Source organism: Chelonia mydas, chromosome 7 (assembly GCF_015237465.2).
Source record: "Chelonia mydas isolate rCheMyd1 chromosome 7, rCheMyd1.pri.v2, whole genome shotgun sequence".
Lineage (NCBI taxonomy): Eukaryota > Metazoa > Chordata > Testudines > Cheloniidae > Chelonia > Chelonia mydas.
In genome coordinates this window covers 122,222,684-122,240,199 of record NC_057853.1, presented here as the reverse complement: position 1 = coordinate 122,240,199, position 17,516 = coordinate 122,222,684, and the positions used below count along the sequence as shown (strand labels likewise).

The window sequence follows — 17,516 nt, the reverse complement described above, 5'->3', positions numbered from 1 at the left end:
ATGACGGTGAAATGAGTGTACAACCTGAAAAATTAGCTTACGAGCACAAAATTCTCGTGCTGGACGGTTGCAACATGACCCTATTTCTCACAAGTCAGAACACACAAGAACCCCCAAATTGAGAGAAACAAAACAGGCTGCTCCCTACAGAGAGGCACAGCTCACCCCTCCTCCCTGCTTTGAACTGGCTCTTTTCAGACGGATTCCAGTCGAATGTTTTGCTACAGAGCGTGCAAGCAGGATCTGGAAAGGTTGGGGTGGGGGAACCCAACTCTTAAAGCGACAGTTTAAATTCCAGCACAATCCTCAATCCACCACTCAGAGAAATGGAAATTAAAGAAGACGCTGCAGCCAGAGCCCTGGGAACACCTTGAACCAGTTCCTGGGGACATGGGGACTGGGAACTCCCCAGCTGCCTGCAGGAACAAACAGCGCTGTCCAGGGCAGTGAGGGCAAACCCTATGGTGCAGGGTCTCTAACCACCCTGGGGGAAGCAGCCCCTCGAGTGTCTGGGAGGGAGGGCACAGAATCTCTGCTCAGACAGGGCTATCCGTTACTGCAACTGGCACCTCCAAATCAATGCCACTGAAAGCAGCCTGGCAAACAGCCTGTCTACTCCCCTGAGCCTGGGGCAGCACTGGGACCTTGAAGAGATGAAAGGGGAAGTCCGGAGCCACCCTCACCCACCTCCAGCCTCTGTCCCTTCCTTACCCTGCTCCAGCTCCCAGCCAGTCAGACTCAGAGATTTTCTGTAGCAGTTGCTGGGACAGATATTGCAGCTGCACGTGGCATCTTTGGGGGATCACGTTATATTTTGTGTTTAAAACAGGGAAACCTCAGAAAGCCGCTACGGTGAGATGAGCCAGACCGTGGGAGCTGTGGAATGGCCCTAGCCCATTGCATCAGCCCAGGGGACATGTATTTGTGTGTTCCTGGCTGTAGTGAGGCGGTGGCCTCCCTCCAAACTGGAGTGAGGGACCACTACACTCCCCCTGGGGCAGAGCTAAATCCCCCCCTCAGGCAGGACAGGAAGCATAAAAGGAGAGCCCTTGAGCTCAACTGGGGCCGGAGCACTGGAGGGAGCAGACGTCTCTTCCAGGGAGCTGGGATCTCAATAGGATCCTGGACTAGCCCCCAAGTGGAGCTGTGCCCTGCGGCCGGAGGAGACAGATGACGAGTGCCCCGAGGAGCTGCCGGGCCTGCTGTCAGACGAGTGCCCCGAGGAGACTGAGGACTTGTGGACTACAGAGCCCTACGCCCAGACTGTGGTAGGAAGTAGTCCTGAGGAACTAGACTTTAGTCTGGTTTTCCTGCCGGAGAGAGAGTCAGCGTGTTTCGGCAGGATCCCCGCTGACCCAGTGGCAGGATTCCCCTCCACTGGTAGGGCCCAGGGCAGGGACCCAGAGTAGTAGAAGGGGCCTGGGTCTCCCTGCCACTGACAACCCCACCTCTGGGGTGGCAGCCGACCACCCTGCCCCTGCCCCAGGGCCTGGGCTGCGTTGGTTTGCCCAAGCCAGATGGGGAGCCATAGATTTAATTGCCGTCTGCCCTAGCCAGGCAATTGTGGGCTCAAGACTGTTCGTGGCTGTGCCCCACTCAAGGGGCCAGAGCTTCCCCATAGACCACTGATCGTTACCTGCCTGCAGTGAGGCGGAACGGCCTCCCCTGCGCTCGAGAGTGAGGCACTGCTACTGGGCTCTCTGGGGCTGAGTGATGGTCCCAGGAGGCCAGACAGCAAGGCCTGAAGAAAGGGCTGAGCTGTCCCAAGGGGGCTCTGGTTCTTGATCTCAGATGGGACCTGAGCTGGTAACCAAGTGAGCAAACGCAGCCTAGGGGCTGGAACATAGAATCATCGAATACCAGGGTTGGAAGGGACCTCAGGAGGTCACCTATTCCCACCCCTGCTCAAAGCAGGACCAACCCCAACTAAATCATCCCAGGCAGGGCTTGGTCAAGCCTGACCTTAAACACCTCTAAGGAAGGTGTGACGCAACAGGGAGTGGGGAGTGTTGACCTGGGAATGGGGCAGGGGGGTTTCACTGGGGATGGGAGACCTGAGAGCCTGTCACCTGAGCCAGGGGAGGGGGAGGTAATACCTCTGCCCGGGAATGTGGACAAAGGCAGCAGGAGAGAGCCTGCTGGGGGGGTTTTGGTTTCACTTTTGTGCTGGGTGGTGGAACGCAGGGAACCCCAGGGCTGGGGTCTAAGCTCCCTGCCCCCCTAGAAGGACTCGACTGAGGGATCCTGGTTGTACCTACAAGCTCTGTTTGGGACTGTGTTCCTACTGTCCAATAAACCTTCCGTTTTACCTGTGGGCTGAGAGTCACGGTGAATCCCAGGAAGAGGGGTGCAGGGCCCGGACTCCCCCACACTCCATGACAGAAGGAGATTCCACCACCTCCCTAGGTAACGCATTCCAGTGCTTCACCACCCTCCTAGTGAAAGAGTTTTTCCTAATATCCAACCTATATATCTAATATCCTAGTTTTTCCTAATAGCCAACATCCGACACCCCTAAGCCCTGGGTGGAGCTGGGCTGACCCTTAGCATGATTCTCTCTCAAATCTGTTTTTGCTGTGCAGCTTTTGCCCTAAGAAGACGGGGTTGCTTTGTGAGGGCTGGCTGGGGATGGGTGTACCTGGGGACGGATGTACCCTGCACCAGCCCCTGCAGGACGAGTTAACCACAGGCTCTGGACCCTGTCAGACCTGCTGGGAAATCCCAGGGCGGTGTGGAGGGACTGCAAACCCAACCCCTGGTCTGGTGGGCAAGAGGTGACACTTGGGAAGCTGGAAACCTTACGTTGGTGTCTGGGCGGGAGGCCAAAGGTGAAGTGAACCCCGAAACTGTGACCATGGCCAGCTCGGCACATTTTACTCCTTCCGCTCCGCAGCAGCTGGAGAAGAGCTGGAGGATGGAAGTGCAGGAGGTCGGCAGAGGCTTGACTCATGGGGCTCAGGCCAGCCTGTCCCCCTCTCAGATCTGTGCTCCCTGGCCCTGCTACCTGCCGTGATCCAGCTCCTTGGCAGGACCCGGTGCTGGCAGTGGGCTGGCTTGGAGCCAGGCTGCTCTGAACAGCTGACTCCTGTGTAGGGCTTTACGAAAAGGCTCAGGAAAGGCACCAGCTCCCCACGCTCCGAGAACAGTCTTGGGCCAGGAGCAGGCGGTGCTTTGCTAAGGTGCTAGACAGCTGAGCAGCTGCGGGTGATGCCGGGACTCTGCCATGCTCCGTGATGGGCCCCGTATCTCTGAGACCCCTCCCCCAGGCACAAGACATCCTCGGTGGGGATTCTCTCGGGCCCCCCTGCAGGTGAGGTGTGGCCAGGCCTGCTCCTGTGGGGGCCGTGCACCAGGCCGGCGTCCGGCTCGTGCCCGTAGAGTCAGTCGTTACGGCTTGGCCCTTGGAAGTGACCCAAGGCCCCTTCTCCCCATGCCCTGCGGGGATCAGAGTCCAGGCTGCTGATTTCTCTTGGGGTTCCCCCGCGCACCCCAGAGCCAGCTCAGCCCAGTGGCAGGGGAGAGCCGGGGTCTGTTCCAGGGGCGGCATCCACCTCGGCCGGTGCCAGTTCCAGCCAGCGGCACCGGGGTCACGGGGGGCCCAATTCAAAGGCAACGGATGCCCCCGGTGTCACCCGGCTCTTGATGGGGCTGCAGCGGGCTCCTGCTTGATGGTGCTAGGAGAAGGCGGGAGCCCTGGGGAGTCGGGGTGGGGGGATGCAGGCCTCTGGCTTCTAACTCAGCACGTTGGCCTGCCCGTTTCTCCATGGCCCCCTGCTCTCTGGCCGCAGAGCTGCGCCCCGAGGCTCGCGCAGCGGGAACGTGGCTTTCTCACAAAACGATTCACTCGTTTCTGAAAGGTAAAGTGGCCCGGTGCACTCTGGGAAGGTGGGCGGGCCCCAGTGCACTCTGGGAGGTCTGGCAGGCCCTGGAACTCGGTGCACTCTGGGAAGGCAAGCAAGCCCCGGTGCACTCTGGGAGGTCTGGCAGGCCCTGGAGCCTGGTGCACTCTGGGAAGGCAAGCGGGCCCCGGTGCACTCTGGGAGGTCTGGCAGGCCGTGGAGCCCGGTGCACTCTGGGAAGACGGGGATGCCCCGGAGGCCTGGTGCACTCTGGGAGGTCTGGCAGGCTGTGGAGCCCGGTGCACTCTGGGATGGCGGGCGGGCCCCAGTGCACTCTGGGAGGTCTGGCAGGCCCTGGAGCCCGGTGCACTCTGGGAAGGCAGGCGGGCCCCGGTGCACTCTGGGAGGTCTGGCAGGCCGTGGAGCCCGGTGCACTCTGGGACGGCAGGCGGGCCCCGGTGCACTCTGGGAGGTCTGGCAGGCCGTGGAGCCCGGTGCACTCTGGGACGGCAGGCGGGCCCCAGTGCACTCTGGGAAGGCAGGCAGGAACAAGTGACTCAGATTTGGCCACCAATGTGGATGTTGTAAGAACAGTTTTGACAACCCGAACGCCCTGGAACAGTTCCCAGGAACTGACCCTCCCCTCCCAGAGGCTGCCCCATGCCGAGCTCTAGTGCCTCGTGCCCAAAGGCTGAGGAGTCGGAGAACAACGACTCTCCTGCCGATTGTTCAAGCCTGGGTACTCGGGTGCTCCCCTGGGAACTACGGAGAAGCCAGCGAAAAAGACGAGCGTTTTACTGCACCAGATGCGAGCGACCTGCCAGCTCTGGAGCCGCGTGACAAGGCGCACGTACAACCATTGACAAAACAGGGACGTTCTGGCACAAAGCCACAGCGGGGCAAGCTGGGAAGCAAGGACCATAACACGGGCAAGTGGCCAATGACCCGACAGTGGGGCGACACCGCAGGCACCTCAGGAAAAGAAACCAAACCTCTAAGGACAGTACGGCCCACACACAGTGGGAGCGTCCTGAGCCGGAGTCGTGAGAAGGGGACACGCCAGACGAAGGGCAAGAGGAAAAGAATGTTTGAACGTTGAACCACGCCTGGGGCTGACCTGATGGGAGGATGACAGTGGCAGGGAACCACACCGTGCGAGGAGGGCGGATTGTTAAAAGACCTGCTCACCGGCGGGATTTTGTGGGACGGACTCCGGGCTGTACTGGGGCGTACCACACACACTGAGACGCGGCTCACGAGGAGGCTCAGCACTGCAAGGAACGCGATAGATGGTTATTGCTGGGGTGTCTGGTGGGGCGTCAGGCGAGCTGACGAGCAGTTTGGAGGCCTCGACTCTGTTGGGCTGTTACACCCAGCCCATCCCCGGCAGGTCTGGCCTCCTGGCACAGGAGAGAAGCACCAGAAGCGCTGCCCTCTCCCCGTGCTGCAGGCAGTCTGGGATAGCGCTGGGGGGCTGGGGGAGTCTGGCTCAGCAGGGCTCCTGTTCTGAGGGCTCCGAGCTTCATGCCTCTCCCTGGGGACGCTGAGCCTGCGGCTGGGCAGGAGGAACGCCCCATGCCAGTGACCAGGGGACTGGGAAGGGGGTTCTGCCATACCGCAGGGACTGACTTAACCAGTGATGAGGAGGGGAGAAAAAGAAGAAGGTTCTTGAGTATCATCATTATGGATTAGTGTCATGCGCAGGGCAAGGAGCATCCGGCCGAGCAGGGGGTGGAAGTTCAGGGCCCCACTGTGTCTGTCTCGTTGGGGGCCAACGGGCTGTGTGGGTTTGCAGCCATGGAGGAACCCAGGGGCCTGCTGGTCGGGATCAGAGCCGAGGTCCGTCTCGCCCAGCCCTGTCTCTTCCAGTGGCCACCACCAGCCGCTTCAGAGTGGAATAATCTGCCCCCACCCCATTAGGTCTTATCCTGGTCTCGAATCGATAGAGATTGGCTCGAGCCCTGGAGCAGGAGGTTAACATCCCTGCCCAAAATGCGTTACCAATATGAGCACTCTGGAGATTCGTGCTGCCCAGTCCTCTCTGAAGCTTGCTAAATTATTGATCGTGGTGACTTCCTGTGGCCGTGAGTTTCACAGTACTTCCTTTAATCCAGTTTGAATTGCCCCCATTTAGTTTCATCGAGTATCCCCTTGTTCCTGTGTTGTGACTCTGCGAACTTCTGTTCTCCTTATCTCCCAGCTCTAGCCCACCCTGGCGGGCGTCCCCTCGGGTTTGTCTCCTCTCTGTGGTAACAATCCCCAGTGTTTGGATCCCTCACATATCACACACAATGTGTTAACAGCACAGAGTGTGGGGGAGTCAGGGCCCTACACTCCCACTTCCTGCGATTCACCCTGACTCTCAGCCAGCCAGTAAAATGGAAGGTTTATTGGACGACAGGAACACAGTCCAAACCAGAGCTTGTAGGTACAACCAGGATTCCTCAGTCAAGTCCTTCTTGGGGGGGTGGGGGGGCAGGGAGCTTAGACCCCAGCCCTGGGGCGCCCTCCATTTCCCCAGACAGCTCCAAACTGAAACCTCCTCCAGCCATCTCCCCCAACCTCCCCCGGTTCCTCCTCCAGCCTTTGTCCAGTTTCCTGGGCAGAAGGTGTCACCGCCCCAACCCCCCTCCTGGGCTCTCAGGTTACAGGTTCAGGTATCTTCCCTCAAGGAAAGTCTCCCCCAACGCAGACAGTCCCAGTAAAACTCCCTGCAACATCCCCAGGTCAATGCTCCCCGCTCCCTGCTGCCTCGCAGAAGTCAGGAAATGCTAGAATCAAGGCTGCGTCCCCTGGTGCATTAGCCTCAGCACAGCCTGCAAGGACGTGGGCACGCGCTATTTCCCCGCTCGCCGCCTCATCCCACGCGCGGGAGGGACGGTGCTCACTGAATGAGCAGCTTCTCGGGGCTGTTCCCTCCTTGTTGTTCCGTCCGGGCCCCCCGCCTTATTTATTGCCGCTATCCGAACCCTGCTCTGAAGACAGGAATATCCATTTCCTCTATGCTGCTCACCACTGTGGGATCCCAGCACTGCCCACGCCCTGATTTACTGTCACACCCCCCCACCCCGGGTGAGATGAGAAGTGGGGGGAGGAGGGGTCAGTTCCACTGTAGAGACAGGCCTGAGACCTGGAGCTTCCGGTCAAAAATATCTACTAATGAGACACCGAGTACCTGACTTCTTCCGGACCCTTCGCCTTGCAGCACAATCCCTGCGCAAAGCACAGCGCTGACAGATTTCAGCTGCGGCACGTCCACAGCGTGTGTCAGAGCCCAGGGGCTGCTGCTGAGCTCCGACAGAACCAGGCACACGCAATTAGTAACCCCCCGGGGAAAGTGTGATTAAGTGACTTGCCCAGCATCTCACAGGAGGTCTGTGGCAGAGGCAGGGACAGACTCCAGTTCTCCAGGGCAGCATTCGACTGCGTTAACCGCGGGATCGTCCTCCCTCCTCCTGCAGTCCCCGCCTCGCTCGCTGCCCAGCCCGCGGCGCCCTCGGACGAGGCAGGGCCCCGAGGCAGCAGCCTCCGTCGCTGCCCAGCCCTGAGCCAGCCCCGGAGCAGGCCCAGCCGGTGCGCTGGCAGAGGCGGGTGCTGAGGGAGAACAGCGCGTGCCCCTGTCATCGCAGACTGTGTCATGACAGGCAACCTTCACTCTGCCGTTTCCTAGCTGTTGAGTGTTTGACTTTGTGACCATCATAATGGTCTTTTAACGGAGTTTTTTGTATGGACTTTTGTACGTTTTAAAAAAGCAAACCGAAAACCAGCAATTCCCTCACGGGGCACCATATTGACACCCCCCTGGGCCGCCCCCACCTCCTCAGGGCCTGCTCTGACAAAGGCAGGGCGGTGAACCCCAACGGGCTCACTGGGATCTGGCAGTGAGGTTCCTCTGGCCTGAGCAGGCCCATGTACCCCAGTTCATTAATGTCATGTGAGGTATCGCTTGAGAGCTAATGCCCTGCTGATCCTTAACACCCTTGTGTCGGGACGATAACCCCCCGAGGGCCCATACAAATATGAAGGAAACGTGGAACTAAAATGTGTTTTGCAAACCAGGCTGGGAGCGGGGAAGCAGGTTTCTCCCAAAGGGCAAGCCAGCGCCTCCAGCCAGGTGACATCGGCGTCCAGTGGCAGTTGCATGACAGGTGGCCAGTCATTTGCTTGGAGAGGGCAGGAACAGATTAATTTGCATGTTAGCAAATACCGGCAGGGGAAGAAACCAGCACGGTGCTTCCGTCAGCCCCAGCCTCTGTCGCCTTCCTCAGGGCTTGAAGGAACTCCATTTCAGCGGCTCACTGGGCTTTAAGAGAGAGGGGTACAGACCCCCAAGTCATCCTTTGCCCAGGGGAAGCAGCCCCCTGTGCTTCCTGTGGAAGGTTCTGCCTGAGGGCTGGTCTCCACTGGCAGCTTACACTGGCATAGCTCGGTCTCTCAGGGGTGTGACAGATTTCCCCCTCCCCCCCCCCCCCCGAGGTGTGGCTATACTGGCCTGACCCCTGTGCCCTAGCGGCCGCCTCCGGGGAGGGGGGTTAACTATGACGACGGGGGTTGGAGTCACTTGGCCGGTGGTAACCAAGACTGGTGGAGACCCGGTGTTACAAGCAAGCTTCTGGGATCCAAGACAGAGCCACAGATGCTCCGTGCATGTTTGGACAGATTGAGCATTTAAGGCACCCAGAGTTACAGGGCAGGTGGTGACCCGGCCCCTGACTGGTCTGACTTGCACCCCACACTGGGACAGGTGAGGAGTATGCAGAGTCCAGCTCGAAGGACTCCGGTTATGAGTCAGTAACCTCCGTTTCTCCTTCGAGTGGCCTTGGCATGGTCCCACCTGGGCTGGACTGGCAAGCTGCACCCGTACCAGGAATGGAATGAGCAGTGTTAACTGAAACCTGATTTGAGTCCTGCTTTGCCACATTCGGCTTCAAAGCTGGACCTGAGGCCAGCGAGAACGTGGTCGAAGCATGTGACCCGCACTCCATGTGGCAGCATTCCAGAGTTCTGTGTCCGGGGTGTGTCTGAGACTCCTCGACCCTTGGGGAAGGGGGATGTCAGCTAATGGGAACGCCTTTGTCCATAGTCCCTATGAGCCTGCCCCTTCTCAGTCTCCGCATGAGAGACAAATGGTTCTCGTGACTGGCTGAATGCTTTAGTCCTGGTTCCCGCTTCCCAGCGGAAGCAGTTTAGCTGCCCCCATGGGGGTGTGAGACGTAGCGGAACGCCCAGAAAAGCAGCTTACCTAGACTGGGTAATGGGAAATCTGTAACTGCTGCGGGGAGAAACTCACCTTACTTTGTCCTTGTGGAAGCCTCTGCAGAGGGGCCCAGCCCTAAGTGCCCGTAATTCACTCTCACGCCTTGCCGTGCCCGTGCGATGGAAATGCTGCAGCGACACATGCAGCCTGTTAGCCCATGGGCTCTGGCCTGATGGGTGATGGGATTTTCTGGGTTAGGGTTTTTTTTTTCTGGGCTGAGCAGCGCAACTAAAATGATCTTGGCCTCTTCTGCTTTGTTTTCCCCACACTGGGGGGCTGCACTGGGGGGCTGGAGGGAAGGCAGAAGGGGACGCTGGTGTCAGGAGCTGAGGGACACATCCACAGCCGACCACCCATCTCGCCCTGCTCTCCGACAAAACCTCGGACGTTTCCCATTCCTGTGTCTGGGTGTCCCAGCGTGGGAAGATTTCCTGCCTCGCTGGGGTTTTCAGTGACCACTCATGGGTGCCCTCGGCTCTGCCGCTCTTCCCTGCGCCAGGCGCCCAGTGACGGGGGAGCTGTGGTGGAGGACGCGCCAGCCCCAGAAAGCCAGCGCCTCTCTGCTAAGGTGAGAACAGGCTGCCAGGCACCTCCCTGCTTGTTTCTGACCAGCCCTGCAGTGGTGCTGTCTGCAGGCACTGGGATGGCCGTGCCGGAGACAGGGAAGACTGCTCTGAGCTCCCGAGGTTTAGAGGTACCCTTGGCTCTGGGGGATTCCACTGTCCGCAGCTGTGACCCTGCCGCCATGAGCTCCCCAGCCCAGGGGGGATGTGACTGATGTGCTGGCAGTGGAGGATTGAATGTACAGCGCTGAGCGCCCGCACCATGCAGCACAAGTCAGCAGACTGACAGTGCCAGGCAAACACAAAGGCAGGCACGTGTCCCCAGGGCCCTGCTCCTGCTCCCATGGCATTGCACCCGAGCCCAGGGCAGTGCCTGGAGCCCAGGATCAGCCTGCTGCGTACCAGGGGGCTCTGCACCTCTCGGCCACAGGGAATGAATGCACATGGCTGTTCCAGGCACCCGGGGCTCTCTGTGGGTCTCAGCCTGCCCGGGGGGGCGGGGGGGGAGCCCTGCAGCTACTCAGCTCTGGGAGAGACCCCCCTCCCCACTCCATTCCCCCAGTAGGGGCTGAGCTGCTGGGGAAGGGGATGAGCAGTGACTCATCATAGGAACGGCCCTGCTGGGTCAGACCAATGGTCCATCCAGGCTCGTATCCTGTTTTCTGCCGGGCCGGGGCCGGCTGCTTCAGCAGGAATGAATGGAACAGGGCACTTCGGGGTGCTCCAGCCCCTGTCGTCCAATCCCACCTTCTGGCAGAAAAATAACCGTCCAGCTGCCTTCACCCATCAGAGAGAAGCGCAGGGAGGCATGAGCCCCTTTGCCTCCCTCTGACCTGCGAGGCGGCCGCTCCTTGTGCCCGAGGAAGGAAACATCCGGTCGGCTCAGTGCTGAGCCCTTTGCAGGGAAGAGCCTTGTTCGTTCAGGACCTGGAGCCGCGTTCGCCCATCACCAGCTCTGCTGGCAGGCGACGCGGCTTCCTCTGAGTCACCGGAGGCAGGGGCGTCCGTTTCAGGCTGGGCGCTCTGCCTTGGGGGCCTCGGTTCCACATGCCGCCCTTTCAGGCCACATCTTGCCTCCGGACCCGCAGGTAGAGCTGCAGCTCCACCGTGGCACCGCAGCTCAGGCGCAGGGCCCCACGCCCTCCGCCCCGGTGAGAGGTGGGCAGACGGGCCCAGAGAGCCGAAGGGACGTGCCGTGGCCACGGGGTAAGGCTGTGGAAGAGCACGGCACAGGATCCAGCTCTCCTGTTCCCCCGGCCACCAACCCACGAGTGCACTGGAGCATTTCTCCCCCGCGCCAGGCCTGGTCTTATGCTTGACCTGCTGCCTTCCTCCCGCCTCGATTTTGCACCAAGTTCTCCCAGTTCCCAGCCATTCCTTTGGCTCTTCTCCATCCCAGGGCCAGGAACAGGCTCTGGCCTGATGGGTGTTGGGATTTTCTGGGTTGCCTCTTGTGACGCAGTAGGGAGTGGGGTGATGTGATGCAGCAGGGTGGGGGGAGTATGGGAATGTGGCAGGGGAGTTTCCCTGGGGATGGGAGACCTGAGAGCCTGTAACCTGAGCCAGGAGGGGGAGGGGGAGGGGGAGGTAGCATCTCTGCCCGATGCCCGGGAATGTGGACAGAGGCGGCAGGAGAGAGCCTGCTAGGTGGGTTTTTGGTTTCAGTTTTGGGCTGGGTGTGGAATGCAGGGAACCCCAGGGCTGGGGTCTAAGCTCCCTGCCCCCCAGAAGGACTCGACTGAGGGATCCTGGTTGTACCTACAAGCTCTGCTTGGGACTGTGTTCCTATTGTCCAATAAACCTTCCGCTTTACCTGCGGGCTGAGAGTCACGATGAATCCCAGGAAGAGGGTTGCAGGGCCCAGACTCCCCCACGCTCTGTGATAACTGGTGGTAGAGGTGGGATGTACTGTACCCCGTGGACAGTGCTTCCTGCAGTAAGTGACTGGGGAGCAGTAAAACGAAGGGGGATTGACGGGGACCGGGCGTGCTAAAAATTCAGAGAGAGACGGTTTCAGGGGGCGGTTAACACCTGGGAGTGGGTGACCAGAGAGAAGGACTTTTGCAGTAACAGGGTCCCCCAGGGGATTGCAGCGAGCGGTCCCAGGGGCGGAGGAGTCTGCAGCTCGACCCTGGCAAAGAAGTGGCGACCTCAAGAAGGACTGGCACACTAGGGGTTCTTCCTGGAAACCGTGGAAAGCTGCCCGGCCTGCGAGTGGCCAGCCGGGAGATGTACGCTAAACGCCTTAAGAGTGACCTGGTGGAGCTGTGCAGGCAGAGGGGGCTGCGCATTGGGAAGTCCACCAAGGAACAGCTGATTGTCCGGTTGGAGGAGAGGGATCGCTTGGATGACCCGATCCCTGTCCCTGAGGGAAGCCGCCCGGCGGACGCAGCGTGGGCCCTGGGGCCTGACCGGGCTGGGAGGGGTCAGACTGCTGCCAAGGACATCCCGAGATCTTTCCTACCTATGCCTAGGGGAGGGGTTGGGGGAAGCCTAGCGAATACTGAGGGCACCCTGACCCCAGCAGCCAGCAGGGGATCCTCCCGGCGGAGCTCCCCATCCCTGGAGCGGATTTGGCTGGAATGGGAGAGGGAGATGAAAATGAGGGAGCTGGAGGATCATGAAAAGCAGCATCAGCATGAGGAGACGTTACAGAAATGTGAGCTGGAGGAGAAGGAGAAGCAGCGTCAGTATAAGCTGGAGGAGAAGGAGAAGCAGTGTCAGCATGAGCTGGAGCTGGCCAGGCTGAGGAGCAGTGGGGCCCCGGCTGTGGTGAGTGCGGGGGGACCCAAGACTGCAAGGAGCTTTGATAAGTGCTTCCTGGCCCAGCGGAAGGAGGGGGAGGACATAGATAGCTTCCTGATGGCCTTTGAGAATGCCTGCGAGCTGCACAGGGTTGACCCTGCAGACAAGCTCCAGTTTCTCACCCCCTTACTGGACCCCAAAGCCGTGGAGGTCTACAGCCAGATGACAGGGGCGGAGGCAGGGGACTACAAACTGTTCAAACAGGCCCTGCTCCGTGAGTTTGGGCTGACCCCCGAGATGTACCGGAGAAGGTTCCGGAGTCAGCGTAAAACGCCTGAGGTCACCTACCTACAACTGGTCAACCGGATGCAGGGATATGCCCGCAAGTGGACAGCGGGGGCCCAAACTAAAGAGGACCTGCTTGACCTGTTCGTACTGGAGCACCTGTATGAGCAGTGCCCTTCCGACCTGAGGCTGTGGCTGGTGGACAAAAAGCTCGCGAACCCCCAGCACGCAGGGCAGCTGGCCGACGAGTTTGTGAACAGTCGGTCAGGGGGTAGCCGGGAGGAGTCCCAAAAGAACAGGCCCCCCCCGATGCAGAGAGAGGGTCACCATGGGGCCTCCCAGCGGGGAACTAGGGAGAACCCCCTCCAAAGGGGAACACCTGGCGTCGGGCCCCTCCGACCCGCTCGAGGGGACCAACGTGACCTGAGCTGCTATCACTGTGGCCAGAGAGGCCACGTACGGACCCAGTGCCCCGGGCTCAGGGACAGACTGAGCAGACCCAACCTACCCAGGGTTAACTGGGTAGGGACCCAGCTGGACGAGGGGCAGACGACCCAGGAAAGGGGGGCTACCAGTTTACCACCTGCTCAGGAGGGAAGAGTACCCCAGGCCAGCTCCGCCAGAGGGCCGGATGCTCCGGACTCAGGGTGCTCAGTTTACAGGGTGGGTGCGGGGCTGTCCCTCCGGAGAGAGTGCCTTGTTCCCCTGGAGGTGGATGGGAGGAAGGTCAATGGATACTGGGATACGGGCGCGGAGGTGACACTGGCCCAGCTCGAGGTGGTGTCCCCAGATCGGGTGGTGCCCGACACCCACTTGACCCTGACGGGGGTGGGTGGGACCCCATTCAAGGTGCCCGTGGCAAGGGTACACCTGAAATGGGGGGCCAAGGAGGGCCCCAAGGATGTGGGGGTACACCACCATTTGCCCACTGAAGTTTTGATGGGGGGAGACCTAGAGGACTGGCAAAGCAACCCCCAGAACGCCCTGGTTGTGACCCGTAGCCAGAGCCGGCGAGGGGCACTGCACCCTGACCCTGGGGAGGGTACCACACCGGAGGCGCAGGACCCTACCCTGGTGGGGAGGGAGCACCGAGGGGCACGGCTCAGAGAGGCTGTGGCCTCAGACCCGGCTAATGAGAGGGAGCCGGTCCCCATCCCTTCCCCAGCCGCTGAGTTCCAGGCCGAGTTGAGGAAAGATCCCTCCTTGCGGAAGCTCAGGGACCTGGCCGACCTCAGTGAGGGACGGACCATGAGGAGAGGCTGCCAGGAGAGGTTCCTGTGGGAGAAGGGGCTCCTGTACCGAGAATGGGCTCCCCCAGGGGAAGGGGAGTCCTGTGGGATCAGGAGGCAGCTGGTGGTCCCCCAGAAGTACCGCCGCAAGCTCCTGTACCTGGCCCATGCATCCCCCTCGCAGGGCACCAGGGAATCCGGCACACCCGGCAGAGGTTGCTACAGAACTTTTACTGGCCCGGGGTCTTTACCACGGTCCGGCAGTATTGCCGATCCTGTGACTCCTGTCAGAGGGTGGGGAAGGCCCGGGACAAGGGGAAAGCGGCGTTGAGAGCTTTGCCCATCATAGAGGAGCCTTTCCAGAAGGTGGCCATGGACATCGTGGGGCCTCTCAGCAAGACGACCCGGTCGGGGAAGAAATACATTCTGGGGGTGGTAGATTTCGCCACCCGCTACCCCGAGGCAGTGCCCTTAGCTTCCATTGAAGCAGACACCGTAGCAGATGCGCTCCTGACCATTTTCAGCTGAGTGGGGTTCCCCAAGGAAGTCTTGACAGACCAAGGGTCCAACTTCATGTCGGCCCCGCTCCAGAGTTTGTGGGAGAAATGTGGGGTCCGGCACAACTGGTCCTCAGCTTATCACCCCCAGTCCAATGGGCTGGTGGAGAGGTTCAACGGGACGCTAAAGATGATGCTGAAAACCTTTATGAACCAGCACCCGCAGGGTTGGGACAAGTACTTACCTCACCTGCTGTTCGCGTACAGGGAGGTGCCCCAGGAGTCTACCGGATTTTCGCCTTTCGAACTGTTATATGGAAGGAGGGTGAGGGGCCCCCTGGACCTGATGAGAGACGAATGGGAGGGGAAGGCCACACCCGATGGAGAGTCAGTGGTGGAGTATGTCCTGATCTTCCGAGAGAGACTGGCTGAACTCATGGGCCTGGCCAGGGAGAATCTGGCCAGAGCCCAGAAGAAGCAGAAGGTCTGGTATGACCGCACGGCGCGGGCCCGGGCCTACGCCACCGGGGATCAGGTGATGGTTCTCATCCCCGTGAGAAAGAACAAACTACAGGCTGCCTGGGAGGGCCCGTTCAAGGTCGTCAAGCAGCTCAATGAGGTAAACTATGTGGTGGAGCTGTCGAACTGGGCCCACCACCGCCGGGTGTACCATGTGAATATGATGAAGCCATATTATGCCGGGGGACTGTGGTGTTGGCCGTGTGTGGACAGTGGGAGGAGCAGGGAGATGACCCTTTAGTAGATCTATTCCCTGGGACCAGAGCTAGTTCCCCCCTGGAAACAATTCCCCTCTCGGATCAGCTAACCCCTGCCCAGCAAGCTGAGGGCAGGGGGGTGCTGCATCCGTACCGACAGCTGTTTTCCAACCAGCGTGGACGCACTAATCTGACTGTCCACCGGGTGCAGACAGGGTTGCACCCGCCAATAAGATGCTCCCCTTTCCGAGTCACAGGGAAAACTGCTCAGGACCTGGAGAGAGAGGTCCGGGACATGCTGGCTTTGGGGGTGATCCAGCCATCTGCCAGCCCTTGGGCCTCGCCGGTGGTGCTGGTCCCCAAAAAGGACGGGTCGATCCGGTTCCGTGTGGACTATCGGAAGCTCAATGCCATCACTGTATCTGATGCCTACCCCATGCCCAGGCCGGACGAGCTCCTAGACAAGCTGGGAGGAGCTCGGTACCTTACCACCATGGACCTTACAAAGGGCTACTGGCAAGTGCCGCTGGATGCAGATGCCCGGCTGAAATCGGCCTTTATCACCCCTCTGGGGCTCTATGAGTTCCTGACCCTGCCTTTCGGCCTCAAGGGAGCGCCGGCCACCTTCCAGCGCCTAGTGGACCAGCTCCTGAGGGGGATGGAGAGTTTTGCCGTGGCGTATATTGACGACATCTGTGTCTTTAGCCAGACCTGGGAGGACCACGTGTCCCAGGTTAGACAAGTGCTGGACCGACTCCAGGGGGCTGGGCTGACTGTAAAAGCGGAGAAGTGCAAGGTGGGGATGGCTGAAGTATCTTACCTGGGCCATCGGGTGGGGAGCGGCTGCCTAAAGCCGGAACCGGCCAAGGTGGAGGTGATCAGAGACTGGCCCGCTCCCCACACCAAAAAGCAGGTCCAAGCCTTTATTGGGATGGCAGGATACTACTGAAGATTTGTGCCCCGCTTTAGCGCCATAGCCACCCCCATCACTGAGCTATGCAAGAAGGGGAAGCCAGACAAGGTGGTCTGGACCGAGCAGTGCCAGGAGGCTTTCCGGGCGCTGAAGGAGGCTCTGGTCAGTGGCCCAGTTCTGGCAAACCCAGACTTTGACAAGCCCTTTGTGGTGTTCACCGACGCCTCCGACACGGGACTGGGGGCGGTGTTAATGCAGGAGAATGAAAAGGGGGAGAGACACCCCATCGTGTATCTGAGCAAGAAGATGCTACCCCGGGAGCAACACTACGCGGCCATCGAGAAGAAGTGCCTGGCCATGGTGTGGGCCCTCAAGAAACTAGAGCCCTATCTCTTCGGGCGACACTTCACCGTGTACACCGACCACTCTCCCCTGACCTGGCTGCACCAGATGAAAGGAGCCAACGCCAAACTCCTGAGGTGGAGCCTGCTCCTGCAGGATTACGACATGGACGTGGTCCACGTGAAGGGAAGTGCCAACATGATAGCGGATGCGTTGTCCCGGAGAGGGGGCCCCGAACTTCCCCAGGTCACTGGTCAGAGTGACCCGCTCAGTTCAGTCTCGAAGGGGGGAGAGATGGGATGCAGCAGGGAGGGGGGAGTGTTGACCTGGGAATGGGGCAGGGGAGTTTCCCTGGGGATGGGAGACCTGAGAGCCTGTAACCTGAGCCAGGACCGGGATGGGGGAGGTAACGCCTCTGCCCGGGAAACTTGACAAAGGCTGCAGGAGGGAGCCTGCTGGGGGGGTTTTGGTTTCAGTTTCAGGCTGGGTGGTAGAAAGCAGGGAACCCCAGGGCTGGGGTCTAAGCTCCCTGCCCCCGAGAAGGACTTGACTGAGGGGTCCTGGTTGTACCCACAAGCTCTGCTTGAGACTGTGTTCCTGTTGTCCAATAAACCTTCCACTTTTCTGGCTGGCTGAGAGTCTCGATGAATCCCAGGAAGAGGGGTGCAGGGCCCGGACTCCCCCACACTCCGTGACCCCTCTAACTCAGTCCCCCTCCATGTAGCTGCTCTGCCCACCACTCCCCTTGGGGGAGCCAAATTGGTGCTGAAGGGAGCTTCGCCCTCAGAGCTGCTACCTCCATCATCTCCTGGGCCGCCGGCCCTCCTCAGCCTGGAATGTCCTGCTCAGAGCCCGTCCGAGAGAGGGACCCCGAGGGCATCGTCTCCTCCCCCTCTTGGGCTACGTTCTGAGCATCACCGGGGATGTGAGACTTTGTCTCCCCCTCCCTGTCTCCAAGCCTCCTTTCTTGTCTGCTCTTTCCGCTCTCACAGCGGGGGGCTTAGCCAGCCACGACTGCATCTTCTGCAGCACGGCGGGAAGCCTGGGACCTAAAACCTCCCTGTGCTGGTGGGAGTTTGCCAGGTCTCAGCCTGGCTGATCAGACCACGGGCCGGGCCCATGTTTCTCCA

General features: G+C 60.2%; 1 protein-coding gene across 1 annotated transcript in view; it reads left to right on the top strand.

The window, feature by feature from the left end:
- LOC119566876 overlaps positions 1-17,516 on the top strand; it is a 33,222-nt gene continuing 15,706 nt past the window's right edge. Inside the window, exons 1-4 of the mRNA XM_043551968.1 lie at positions 1-6; positions 1,119-1,268; positions 9,596-9,664; positions 10,748-10,865. Coding sequence (XP_043407903.1) covers positions 1-6; positions 1,119-1,268; positions 9,596-9,664; positions 10,748-10,865 — 343 coding nt within the window. The remainder of the gene's footprint in view (positions 7-1,118; positions 1,269-9,595; positions 9,665-10,747; positions 10,866-17,516) is intronic.